Genomic DNA, 14,894 nt, shown 5'->3' on the forward strand with positions numbered 1-14,894 from the left:
AACTGATTCAAATATAAAATCTTATGAACGAGAGCAAGTTACTGTGCCTCAACTTGGCTATTTTTCATGTATTTATGAGTGTCAGGTATGTTCTGTGCAATTGCTTTGATTGAAAGAAACCAGATACAAGTCTTGTTTCAACATTATTTGTTCTTTAATTCCCCTTTAAATGTAATAAGTATCAGCTGTAAGCAAAGTGTCTTCAGCCCCTGAAAATGGGTAAAAATGTAACAATTTGCTCAGGAGCCATATAGATCCCCATATCTCTGAAACAAAATCATATAGAGCCTTAAAAAGGAAGATGGAAAAAGAAAGAAATGATATTAAGATAGTCCAAAAATGAGAAAAAGCACTTTACAGTTTTATTTTACAAATGCACATCTCAAGAAGACTGTCACCATTGGCATATAGCCTAATACAACAAAGGACTCATAGATGTATCAATCTCATTGTAACAATAGCATAATATTGCTTCAGCTCTCTGAAGTCATTTTCCTCCCCTGCAATTTGGCTTGAAATTCCAGGAGGAAATTGTCATTTTGACCCCCCTCTACAAAATAGTAAATATTCATCCATCGGGTTGAATATTTTGTCTTCTGTCTTCATTTATGCATTTCTTTCACCAACATAAACAAAACTGAGGGACCTCTGGTTGAGTTGACACGGAATAGCTTTAATCAATAGCTTAATTCCAACAAATCATTTGTTCATTGAACAAACCCATTAATCAAAGGGGGTCCACATACATGGCCAAATACCGTTTGTGTATCATTAACGTAAATGCTTTTTGCTGATGCTGTTGTTTTTATTTACAGTTCTATAATGAAGAAGAGGCCAAAAAATACTCCTTAAAGTAAGTACAATGTCATTTACAAAAGCGAGTCATTAAGGTTTGCTGTTCTAATTTTTGCCTGCACTGTCAAGATTGTTTTTGTGATGCATGCATTTTGTTTTTTTATCATATGTGACCCTGGAGCACAAAACAAGGGTCAGCTGAATAAATAATCTTTCCATTGATGTATGGTTTGTTATGATAGGACAATATTTGTCTGAGATACAACTATTTGAAAATCTGGAATCTGAGGGAGCAAAAAAATCTAAATATTGAGAAAATCTCCTTTAAAGTTGTTCAAATGAAGTTCTTAGCAATGCATATTACTAATCAAAAATTAAGTTTTCATATATTTATGGTAGGAAATGTACAAAATATATTCATGGAGTATTATTTTTACTTAATATCCTAATGATTTTTGGCATAAAAGAGAAATGTATAATTTTGACCCATACAATGTATTGTTGACTATTGCTACAGATATACCCCAGCGATTTAAGACTGCTTTTGTGCTCCAGGGACACATTTCACACTGCATGTGTCCATTTGTAACATTTAATGCTAGAGATCCAGACGCAGATGTCAGAGCGAGCCGTGGAGCTGCTCAGTCTCCCCGAGGATCAGCCCTGCTACCTGCTGGACGTGGGGTGAGTGCTGTGCTGCTGCTCTGTATGAACATGTGTTACACTGTCAGGCTCGTAATGCTGCGTTCACCTGCTTCAATCCGGCAGCTGTGGCTCTGGACTCAGTGGAGATTATTTAACAGAAGCTGGTCACTACTGGGTTGGTGTGGACATCAGCACAGCCATGCTGGGTGAATATACTGCACACACACACACACACACAGCTCTGACAAGCAAGAGTTTTTAAAACGGGAAACCTTTTTTTTCATCAGTTTTTAGATTTTGGGCTTTTTGGCAAAACATTTTTAGGTGAATAGGGTAAAAAAAACATATCACCATATTTTCTCAGTTGAATGATTACATTAATTGATTACATTAATGATTACATTCATTTTTTCTCAGTTGAATGAATACATTAATTACATGAAATGTTATGTTTAAATATGCAAATGAAGCATTATCTAATTAAATATGCACTAATTTGCAAACATATATAGAACATAAATCTGAACATCGGATAAAGCCAGGTTCAACATTCTTGTTTCATTTTGTTGGCACATTAAAGTTAAGGATTTCAGATTTCTCTTTTATCACTCTTTAAGTCTGAAAATACTGTCAACAGCCTGAAAAAAAATTTTCACCACTTTTAGAAATAAAATGTACTATAAAATCAGAGAAATGAAATAGGAACAAACCTCTCAGTGAAGCTCTTCAGAATTTAGGTAGGAATAAAAAGTTCGGAGTATGTAAATGCTGCTGAAGTGGAGAGAAAACTCCTTTAAAGATACTCTGCCGGTTAAAAGTTTGGGATCAGTACGAGTTTTAATGTTTTTTAAAGACGTTACTTATGCTCATCAAGGCTGCATTTGTTTGATCAAAAATATAGCAAAAACAGCAATATTATGAAATATAATTGCAATTTAAAATAAAATAAAAAATGTTCATCAGCCATTAGGGTCAGTAAAAAGATGTGTTAATTTGATAAAAAGTGATATAAAGATTTACATTGTTACAAAAAATTTGAAAGAAATGCTGTTCTTTTTATCTTTTTATTCATCAAAGAATCCTGAAAAAGTATCACAGGTTCCAAAAAAATATATTAAGCAGCACAACTTTCAAATCAGTATATTATTATGATTTCTGAAGGATCATGTGACACTGAAGACTGGAGTAATGATGCTTTGCATCACAGTAATAAATGATTAAAGTATATTAAAATAGAAAATATTAAAATGTATAAAATATTTTAATATTAAAGTATATTAAAATGCAGCCTTGATGAGCAGAAGAGACTCCTTCAAAAAAAATTTAAAAAGCAGTGTATTGAAATTTTTCCACTAGTCTGGGAAAAAAAATTCTTTATGGAAAGCCAAAAATCTCAAAGAAGCAAATTCATTAGAGTATCAAATTGAAAGTAATAACCATCTTAAACCTGTAGGCTAATCTAGAAATCAAATCAATAAATGCATGACTGTATTGACTGTGCTTTTAAATGCTGTGCTGGTCAGACGTTGCCTTGCAGCGAGACGTGGAGGGAGATCTTCTGCTGAGAGACATGGGTGAGGGATTGCCCTTCAGACCGGGGATGTTCGATGGCTGTATAAGGCAGTTTGATGGGAGCGTGCGTGTTAAATGTGCCTGTTTCTGTCAGTATCTCAGCACTGCAGTGGTTGTGTAACGCAGATAAGAAAACACAGCCCTCCGAAGAGACTGTACTGCTTCTTCAGCACACTCTACTCATCTCTGGTGAGTTCATCTGAGATTTACAGGTCTGTCTTTGACATACAGTGATCATTATTTGCAAACAGTAGGAACTGACAAACATGTGTTGTTGTAGGCGCTAGGAGCGCACGCTGTCTTCCAGATATACCCAGATAGTTAGGTCCATATATATTTGGACACTGACACAATTTTCATAATTTTGGCTCTGTATGCCACCAGAACAGAATTCAAATGAAACAATCAAGATGTGATTGAAGTGCAGACTTGAGCTTTAATTCAAGGGGTTGAACACAAAATGCTTAGGAATTACAATCATTTTTATACACAGTCTCCCCATTTTCAGGGGTTCAAATGTAATTGGACAAATAAATATATAATCATAAATAAAATGTTCATTTTTCATATTTTGTTGAGAAGGCAGCCATTGCCTGCAAAGCATTAAGTCTGAACTCATGGACATCAGCAGAGACTGGGTTTCTTCTTTATCAAGCTTTCCCAGGTGCTGACTTCAGTTGTTGTTGGTTTGTGGCTCTTTCTGTCTTTAGTTTTGTCTTCAGCGAGTGAAATGCAGCTCGATCAGGTTGAGATCAGGAGATTGAATATTCCACGTTTTTACCCTCAGAAACTCCTGGATTGCTTTTGCTGTATGTTTCAGGTCATCGTCCATTTGTTCTAATGAAGCGCCGCCCAATCAACTTTGCTGCATTTGACTAAATCTGAGCAGAGAGTATATCTCTACACACTTCAGAATTGTCTTCTGTCTCATCATCACTAAACCCCAGTAACCCAGAGCCACTGAAGCCGTGCAGCTCATGATCACACTGCTCCGTGTTTCTCAGATGATGCTGTGTGCTTTGATCATCAGCTGCTCCAAGCCTTCTCCACACTTCTTTCTTCCCGTCATTCTGGTGCAGGTTGATCTTAATTTCAGCGTCCAAAGAATGCTTTTACAGAAGTGCTCTGGCTTTTCTAGATGTTTAATCTATCTTGTGGTGAAGCCTCTGTATTTGCTCTGGTGAAGTCTTCTCTTGATTGTAGACACGTCTGTCTCCTGGAGAGTGTTCTTCTCTTGGCTGGATGTTGTGAAAGGGTTTTTCTTTATCATGGAGAGGATTCTCCGATCATCATCACTGTTGTCCTCCGTGGACGTGGATATCCAGGGCTTTCTATGTTTCTAATCTCATCAGTGCGGTCTTGTTTTCTCAGAATGTACCAAACTGTTGATTTGGCCGCTCCTAATGTTCCTGCTATCGCTCTGATGGATCTGTTTTGTTTTTGAAGCCTAACAATCATCTGTTTCTCATGTTTGGAGAGATCCTTTGGCTGCATGATGTGATTCACAGCAACAGCTTCCAAATGCAAATGACACACTTAGAATCAACTCCAGACCTTTTACCTGCTTAACTGATGAAGAAATAATGGAGTAGCCCACATCTGTCCATGAAACAGCTTTTGAGTCAACTGTCCAGTTACTTATGCTCCCTTGAAAAAGAAGGGAGGTACATATCAAAGAACTGTAATTCCTTAACCTTTCCTCCAAATGTGATGAGAATACCTGTGTCCAAATATATATGGGTATAACTGTATATTGACTTTGTTTTTATTTGTCAAAAACTAAAAAAAAGTACAATACAGATTTTTATATATATATATATATTTATTTTTTTTATTTTTTTCTCCCATACATTAGAATTTGTCCTGTTTAATTTCTTTTCTTTCTTTTTTTCTGAGAAAAAAAATGACAATCAAATGATTTACTGAACACAATAGTTTCAGTATAAAATTTAGTTTCTGTGTAAATGTAACAATAGTTCCTATTAAAAAAAAAAAATCTTGTCAGGCATATTTAGAACAAGAATCTTTAGATGACATTAAAAGACTATTTAACGATCACAGTTCAGCCTCCAAAAATACAAATTAATTGTCATTTTAATTCTTTACTATTTTTGCCACTATCTTTGAATCCACTAAATTTATAATCAAATTTAATATGATCACTTACAGTGCCGTGAAAAGGTTTTTGCCCCCTTCCTGTTTTTTTATTTTTTATTTTTGCATATTTATCACACTTAAAAGATTCAGATCATCAAACAAATTTTAATAATACACAAAGATAACCCGAGTAAATACAAAATGCAGTTTTGAAATGATGATTTCATTTATTAAGGGAAAAACGCTTTCCAAACCTGCCTGATTACGTGAATCTACGTAAATCTAAAAACTGGTTGTGCCACCCTTTGCAGAAACAACTGCAATCAAGCATTTGTGATAACTGGCAATGAGTCTTTCACATCGCTGTGGAGGAATTTTGGCCCACTCTTTGCAGAATTATTTTAATTCAGCAACAGTGAAGGGTTTTTGAGCATGAATGGACTGTTTAAGGTCATGCCAAAGCATCTCAATCGGATTTAAGCCCGGACTTTGGCTTAAACTCCAAAACCTTCATTTAGTTTTTCTTGAGCCATTCAGAGGTGGACTTGCTGGTGTGTTTGGGATCATTGTCCTTCTGCAGAACCCAAGTGCGCTTGAGCTTGAGGTTACAAACTTACGGCCGGACATTCTCCTTCAAGATTTTCTGATACAGTGCAGAATTCATGGTTCCATCAATTATGGCAAGCCGTCCAGGTCCTGAAGCTGCAAAGCAGCCCCAGACCATCACACTACCACCACCATGTTTGACTGTTGCTAGGATGTTCTTTTTATGAAATCCTGTGTTGGTTTTATGGCAGATGTAACAGGACACACACCTTCCAAAAAGTTCAACTTTTGTCTCATCAGTCCACAGAATATTTGCCCAAAAGTATTGGGGATAATCAAGATATATTTTGGCAAATGTGAGACGAGCCTGTGTGTTCTTTTTGATCAGCTTCTGTCTTGGAACTCTCCCATGGATGCCGTTTTTGCCCAGTCTCTTTCTTATTGTTGAATCATGAACACTGACCTTAATTGAAGTAAGTGAGGCCTGCAGTTCTTTAGATGCTGTTCTGGGTTCTTTTATGACATCCTGGATGAGTCGTCGTTGTGCTCTTGGAGTAATTTTGGTCGGCCGGCCACTCCTGGGAAGGTTCAGCACTGTTCCATGTTTTCTCCATTTGTGGATAATGGCTCTGATCGTGGTTCGCTGGAGTCCCAAAGCCTTAGAAATGGCTTTACAACCCTTTCCAGACTGATACATGTCAACTATTTTGTTTCTCATCTGTTCTTGAATTTCTTCAGATCGCGGCATGATGTGTTGCTCTTTTTAAATATGTGATTTCTTGATTCAACAGGTCTGGCAGTAATCAGGCCTGGGTTTGGCTAGAGAAATTTAACTCAGCTTTCTAAAATAATGAGGTTAATCACAGTTCTTTCATGATTTAACAGGAGGGGGCAGTTCATTTTTCACGTAGAGCCAGGTAGGTTCGACCAGCTTTTTTCCCTTAAGAGATGAAATCTAAATTTTAAAACTGCATTTTGTATTTACTTGCATTATCTATGTGTAATATTAAAATTAGTTTGATCTGAATCTTTTAAGTGTGACAAATATGCAAAAAAAAAAAAAAAAAACAGGAAGGGGGCAAAAACCTTAATAGTACAAGTAATAAAGAAGTTGGAAATGATCTTCAATGAAAGAATCAGACCTGAAGAAATCCTTTGAGAAAATTACACTTGATGAGAATTTCAAAATTCATTTCTAGAAAGTGGTCATTGTTTTTAGCAGCTGTTATATATCTGATTTACTCTTGATTTTCAGCTGTGGTGAGTGTTCTGTGTTTTCTCCTCTCAGGGATGTAAGGGCCGGCACTAAGTACACGGGTCGTCACAGAAAACCTCACTTTTGATCCCTCAGCTACTTCATATGAGCATCTCGCCTGCACAGCACATACAGTAGACGGTGGGCTATTCAATCTACTGGAGCCAGTTACAACTCATATATCTGTATTGACCATTTAGAAGCCAGAACCAGAACTATGCTCTTTGAGGAAATATATTATGGAAGGATAGAAAACCCATATGGAGAGGAGAGAGCTTCTTGTAAAGATACATTTGAAGGACTTCTTGTCGTGTCTTATAAGATCAACATGTGCATTATGTGTGAATTAACAGAAGCCTTAATAAACCAAATTTTATCTTCTAAAGTGTGACTTTTTAATGAATATGCATATAAAGTATGTACTGCGGTACAAAATATTTTACATACAAAATATTTTTCAAAAGAGCTTATAGTTCACTTACAAAGACAGTGTGAATGCAAGAGATTGGGGTTGTTTATTTAATGTCACGTTCAGTATATGGCAGTATAGAATGGTAAAATTAAGCATTCTCCAGCCACAGCAACTCGAGTGCAAAAAAACTAATTTCCCATGCTACTAATCACTAAACTGACAATACAAGTTCTGTTTTCATTAAGACAAGGGCAACATGACAATTCACACACTTTGTATGAAATAGTATGCCAGATAACATCATAAATGATGTGTTTCCACCTGAGCTGTATCCTTGAAGTGCTTTTTACTTAAAACATGTATTTATATGTACTTCAATTTTCATTATACATTCTCACCATTTGTTGTACACAAGTAGAGTATACTATGCAGTTTTAAAAAAACAGTACACAGGCTGTGTAGGGCACCGACAACCTACAAGACAATAACGTTTCAGAGTTTGTAATATTTTTCAATAGCATTTCATGTATTTTTTAAACTTAGAGTGAACACAATGGCATACATTTTAAGGAAATTGATATTTTCATGATGTTCTAGCCTGTTTATCACTGTCAGTTGAATCTGTCAGTCCACTATAAAAGCACACAACACCCACCAGTCAATGTACAGCGCTCTCTCCACCCTCAATACCACGACTGAGGTGCCCTTGAGCAAGACACCGAACCCCCAACTGCTCCCCGGGCGCTGCAGCATAAATGCTGCCCACTGCTCCGGGTGTGTGTTCACGGTGTGTGTGTGTGTGTGTGTGTGTGTGCAGGTTGGATGGGTTAAATGCAGTGCACAAATTCCGAGTATGGGTCACCATACTTGGCAGTATGTCACTTCACTTCACTTCAATGTCTCCTGCTCTTCTGTTCTGTAGAAAGCGCTAAATAATCTCCATCTGTGTTTCTCCTGTGATCTCTATTGAAGTACACCCAGTGATCTCCGCCATCATCTCCTTCAGTGTTGCTCAAAATGCTTTGTTATCCATAATAATGTCTGAATAATATCCTCATTTACTTACCTGAATTTCAGTAAACCTCTTTGACTGAATCCATCTCTTCTCTCTTGTGTGCTGATAACCAGAGAACTGGGTAGTAGCAATTATGAAAATTTTTAATGGAGATTCTGACAACTTTATTAGAAAGAAAAAATATTGTTGAAAAAGCCAGAAATCTTCCCATTCTATATCACTGAACTTGTTATTCCATAAACATACACAAGCAGGTGTAGGAATCTGAGATCAGTTAGTAGGACATAAATTGTTGCTTAATCTCTATGGCAAGCTTCCATTCAAGTCAAATGGCGTAACCTTTATCTCTATAGCACTCTATACAGTACAGATCTTTTCAAAGAGTAATAATAATACTGCAGTAATGTAATACATAACATATAATGATAAATTGATATTTCAACTAATATTAAATGATATTTATATTATGCAAACAGAAATCAATTCTGCTGTAAAGCGGCTCTGAAAAGAGGAATGTGTATGATGAGTGTATGTTTACTATAAGTACAAATAGTCCTGTTTGTTGGCAGAGGCTATTTACCAATGTCTGGCTGCGATAAACAGCCCTGCAAAATAATTCTGTTTTTTATTATTATTATTATTATTGCAGAGCTTGTAAAAAAACTTACAAGAACAGGGAAAAAGAGACATGGATGTATTCTTACAAAGAACAAACCTAAAAACAAGGACAGAAAAAACTAAATGGGTTTGCACATATCAAGTTATGGCATTATCCACACAGAGAAGAAAAGAAAAGCACAAAGCTTTTAAGAAAAGTTGTCATAATACATCAAAAATCTGGCACTCTTTGTTATTTGTAAGTTTAGAGATGAAACGAGTCAAAGATTTAAGAGATTTAAGCCATTTTTGCTTATGAATGAAGAATTTTGCATTCAATATTAGGAAACAGCCCTGCAAAAAAATGCCTGTTTATCAGTACTATCAGTGGCGTAGCGAGTAAAACGCGAGTTCGAATCCACCTTTTGCCAAATTCATTCTCCTTTTCCCATCACGTATCCGATCGGAGAGGCATTTATTTTCAATACAAATAAAGGAAATATTTGAAAAGTGGAAATAAAACACCTCATTAATAATACATTGTTTATTGGGTATGTGAGGGCTTTATCAGAATAATGCAGCATCCATTTAATAATATTAATAAATATGATCATTTATATTCAATTAATGGCATACAGTTTTATAATGTACTACAGTACTGAAGTATAAATATCTGCTACCAAACTATTATTTACACTTTGCCTATTGCTAAAACAAATACTCCTATTTTAGTGTAAACAGAATTTATCATTATTTGCACTTAATGTAACTAGAATATTCTGTTTTTTCCACTTAGTGTAACTGCCAAAAATGAAATAATGTCATTGTTCAGTTAAAGACAGCTCAGTGTGGATTCAGTTCTGGTCAATATGTAAAGTTCCTTAATTATGAAATGAGTTCAATTGGGCAATATAGCATTGTTTACTAGCATGAACAAGCCAAAAAGAATGGTTATTTGAAAGGTAACAGCCTCTTTAGCACCACGTGTTGTCTGTGCATGTGCATTCAAACTAGGCAGCTTTTGGCTGCTTACATATATGTAGGCCGCTTTTGTGGTTTCGACTGTTTTATAGTGCTAAAATCATTCGTCGTGGACACAGTCGTGGATGTATGTAAATGTTACTTGCTGGGGGCCAAGTTTATAAAGTGAGTGTATGCTTTAATCCACGTCAGCGCTCATATTTGTAAAAAGTGCTTGTGGCGTGGAAAAGAGCTTCGCGTGACGTCAGGGTCTGAGCAGACTGCACACTTTTCTTGTTCGAGTACTGCTGGTTTCTGGAAATGTAAGCTGTTCTGGCAGCTCACTGTTCTAAATTAAAGGATTTGGACGATGACTGGTGATATTTTATATGTTAATGACATTAATTAGGAGTCGTTTACAAGGCAGAGAGCATAGATTTCACATCTGAAAGAGAAAAAAGAAAGATTTCACATCTGAAAGAGAGGTGTTTTCTGTGCGTATGTTCATTGGGCCTCATTCATGAAACACGAGCAGAACAATTTTTTATGTAAATCAAAAGCCCAGAGAAAATGATCAGTAGTTGGTTGTTATTTGATAATAATGACAGTCATCTATTAATGAATTACTCTCATTGAGCGTGAACATAGACTCATTGTGTGTCTATTCTCGGTTTAAATGAATGTTGTATTGATCATAGTAAAAGTGATTCTAAGAGCCAGTGGTTCTGTGACGGTCAGTTAATATAAAGGACTTTCCAAACAGTTTGTCCACAAAAAAAGTTTTAATCTACGGTAGCAGACTCACACAGACATCAAGAATCAGTTTGTGAACCTAAACAATGGTGACAAATTAAGTAAAAAGTTTAATTTTTTCATTCTTGCCTGAACTAAATTAATGTAGAAATTACATTTATGTAGTATTTACTTCACCAAAAAATCATTGTTATGTGTTTTGCCGTTTCATCAGTTGCTTGTGTTGGTTTCCTGTGATGTTCCTGCCTGAGGATATGTTATTAAAGGACATTAGTTGCTTTTCTACTTCTGCGTCGTGTGATTTATGTAACCAGCACATGACATAAAATGTTTTACAAACGATTACAAAGGGGGTTACATATTAATCTTTTCACACACACAGATTTGTATGATTTCTTTCCCAAATTGCATTGACTGCTTTAAAATATGAGACACCAATGTTTCAGGAGTTTAGGACACAGAATAGGACACATGCTTATTCGATAACTGTTTTATTTCCTATTTTGGATGTATGTATATGCTTTTTTCCCCCTCAAAGAATTGTTAGATGCCAGTGTTTCCTGACATAGCTATGATACTGTTTTTGAAATCAAATCTTTGCAGAGCTATTTCATTTTATGATTTACAGGTGCATCTCAATAAATTACAATGTTGTGAAAAAGTTCATTTTTTCTTGTAAGTTATTTCAAAAAGTGAAACTTTCATATATTTTACATTCATTGCATGTAAAGTAAAACATTTAAAAAGTTTTTTTTGTTTTAATTTTGATGATTAGAGCTTACAGCTCATGAAAGTCAAAAATCAGTTTCTCAAAATATTAGAATATTTACATTTGAGTTTCAATTAATGACCATCCCTACAGTATAAATTCAGCGTATCTCTCGTTCTTTGAAACCACAATAATGGAGAAAACTGCTGACTTGGCAATGATCCAGAAGACGAACATTGACGTCCTCCACAAAGAGTGTAAGTCACAGAGGGTCATTACTGAAAGATGTGGCTGTTCACAGAGTGCTGTATCGAAGCATATTAAATGCAAAGTTGACTGGAAGGAAGAATTTGGGTAGGAAAAGGTGCACAAGCAACAGGGATGACCGCAAGCTTGAGAATACTGTCAAGCAAAGCTGATTCAAACACTTGTGAGAGCTTCACAAGGAGTGGACTGAAGCTGGAGTCAGTGCATCAAGAGTCTCCACGCTCAGACGTCTTCAGGAAAAGGGCTACCAAGCCACTTCTGAACCAGAGACAACGTCAGAAGCGTCTTACCTGGGCTGTGGAGAAAAAGAACTGGACTGTTGCTCAGTGCTCCAAAGTCAGAGCTCTGTAGCGTCGACCAGACAGTAACAGTTCAAAGAAGGAGTGTGCTGGATGTGAGGGGTCCAGAGTGATTTTACCACCCCTTTTGCTCACTCTGGATGAGTACAGTTCTTGGAGAGTGGGGAGGGTTCGATCAATGATTCGCTCAGCAGTCCGGACTACCCTCCGTAGTCTTCTGAGGTCAGATTTGATAGCTGAGCTGAACCAGACAGTTATTGAGGTGCAGAGGATGGATTCAATGATGGCAGAGTAGAACTGTTTCAGCAGCTCCTGTGGCAGGTTGAACTTCCTCAGCTGGTGAAGAAAGTACAACCTCTGCTGATGTGAATGTCCCACTTCAGGACCTGAGAGATGGAATCTGAATGTCTCCACTGTTGTTGCGGTACTGTTCATGATGGTGAGTGGGGGGAGAGCAGGGGGGTTTCTCCTGAAGTCCATGATCATCTCCACTGTTTTGAGCGTGTTAAGCTCCAGGTTAAGACTACACCAGACAGCCAGCTCTTTAACCTCCCTGCAAACAAGCCTGCACTGGCCCTTTACGGGCTGCCAGCGCAGGGCCCCTGAGAATTTGCTCATTGGCAAAACGTTGGGCCCTTAACACTGGCCCTGCACGGGCAGCCCTCACTTAGCCTCCAGGAAGCGCTGTTTTATTGAAAATAATACAGTTTGAAGTCACCGTTATGGAGGAAAGCACTTGCTTTAGTTTGGCTCTTGACCCTTGACTTCTTAACTTTAATGTTTCTCTGGCTGCTGTAACTGTGTGTTTCTGAAGCACATTTGTTATAAAAACAGTTGCAAATAGATAAACTGATTTGATGATTCAGTCATCACGTAGTGGCCTAATTCCCTGATCTTACCCAGAGTTTGATCTCTGAGGTGATTATTAAGATTAAGGCCCAGGACCTAAATATATTGCTGATATGCTCACTGAATATAAACCGAACAGACCACTCAGATCATTAGGATCGAGTCAGTTAGAAACACCAAGGGTTCACACAAAACAAGGGGAGTCTGCTTTTAGCTATTATGCGGCCCGCAGTATAACCAGCTTCCAGAAGAGATCAGATGTGCTAAAACATTAGCCACATTTAAATCAAGACTCAAAACTCATCTGTTTAACTGTGTTACGTCTGAACTGATTGCACTTTGTATAATCATTTTCTATTCTTAACTGTTTTAAATTAATTTTAAATCAATGTTTATATCATTTTGTTTTTATTGTTGTGATTCATATTATTTTAATTCTTTGTTTTTATTATTATTTTTAATGACTATTTCACTTCCTTTTATGTAAAGCACTTTGAATTACCACTGTGTATGAAATGTGCTATATAAATAAACTTGCCTTGCCTTGCCTATTACATTTTAATTAGGGTAAATTGTAATCTGTAACCTATTCCTTATTATTTCCAAACTAACCTTCCCAACACTGGAGATTACCAAATAAAACTGTAAGAGAAATGGAGAAAGACTTTTTTGAATCTAATCTTTTCCAAACTCTTCAACAACAATTATCATTTTGATGGTTCTTTGCGATAATTTCACTATTTCTTTCATTTAGAGGGAACAAACGAATGGCGTTTTTCGTCTTTCAGCATCTCTTTCTTGAACGAACAACACAAGTTATGTAATGAATTTAGGTGTCTGAGGTGACTTTGTCACACAGATGCACTAACTTATGCATTTCTTTTTAAGACACTAATATATTGCCAGAGTTGCTAGATTACTTACAAATTGTAATCGCTTACCGATTCCAAATTACATGACCAAAATTGTAGTTAGTAACGTAATCCATTACATTACACATTCTAGGTAATGTAATCAGACTACTTTTAGATTACTTTTGACCTCTCTTGTTTATTGCATTGATTTAAATAGGATAATCTTGTACCATATTGATATTAAAATAGATATAAAATAAGAGTAAGAAAGTATATTCCATTTGTTGCTTTCAACAACAAGAAGTGAATTAAACATTATATTATGTCAAGGTTTCCCAAACTGAGTTCATGAGGGAACTGCAGGGGATTTGTAAGTTTATTGAAAAGCTATTTTTTTTATATAATAAAAATGTTACATCAAAACAATTTTAAAATGAATCAAAATAAAACACTGAAAAAATGAAATATTTTATCTGCATGTCATGTGACCATGAACGTCACAGAAGCATGAACATGCAAATGTGATATTTCATTGTTAAAATATTTATTTTCCAATCTCGGGGGTACTTCAAATAAAATATAGATGATCAGGTGACAAAAAAAATGGTGAATTTGTGCATTTTAATTTGTTTGAAAGACAAACGCCTTCCAAATTAATACATGGTAAAATAACCGACTGAGCGATAATTTAAATAAAATGATTGTGTTCATCAGTAGTTGATGCAATGAAACTCTTATTAAACCTGAAATGATTTTTGTAAATGCAGTGGTCAAATACAATGTAGCACCTGACTGATCTCTGTGTGAATGTCCAAGCAGTAGACTATTTTAGAAAGGAACATTTAAAAGATGGAAAAGAGGAATTATTATAATAATAATAATGCGTTACATTTATATAGCGCTTTTCTGGGCATTCAAAGCGCTTATTATGGAATTATGGATAATCAATAAATTATTACTATTGTGTAAATAATATGTAATCATGTAATCCATAAAAGTAACTGTAGTCTGATTACGAGTATTTTAAAATGTAGTTAATTTAATCTAATAAATACTTAATTTTCGGAATCTAATTACATTACTGAGACTACATGTAATCAGTTAGACTACTGTGTAAACATACCTGGCCAATAAAGTTCATTCTGGTTCTGATGCTTCTCTGGATATTGATTATTGAACCTGGTGATGCAACAATTGAACTTTTTTATACTTCGCTTCGGGATCACTGGAGAACACACAGGCAGGCGTGCTGAAGCAGTAAATAAAGGT

At 35.9% G+C, this 14,894-nt stretch overlaps 1 protein-coding gene across 1 annotated transcript; it reads left to right on the forward strand.

Moving 5' to 3' along the window:
- Window positions 1-217: 217 nt before the first annotated feature.
- LOC306854218 (18S rRNA (guanine-N(7))-methyltransferase-like) lies at window positions 218-7,286 on the forward strand. Its single transcript, XM_079392053.1, has 5 exons — window positions 218-853; window positions 1,398-1,479; window positions 1,564-1,646; window positions 2,964-3,201; window positions 6,944-7,286. Exons 2-4 carry the CDS (start codon window positions 1,412-1,414, stop codon window positions 3,131-3,133), a joined length of 321 nt encoding a protein of 106 aa, XP_079248179.1. The 5' UTR covers window positions 218-853; window positions 1,398-1,411; the 3' UTR covers window positions 3,134-3,201; window positions 6,944-7,286.
- The last annotated feature ends 7,608 nt before the right edge of the window (window positions 7,287-14,894 follow it).

Source organism: Barbus barbus, assembly GCF_936440315.1.
Source record: "Barbus barbus genome assembly, chromosome: 34".
Classification (NCBI taxonomy): Eukaryota; Metazoa; Chordata; class Actinopteri; order Cypriniformes; family Cyprinidae; genus Barbus; species Barbus barbus.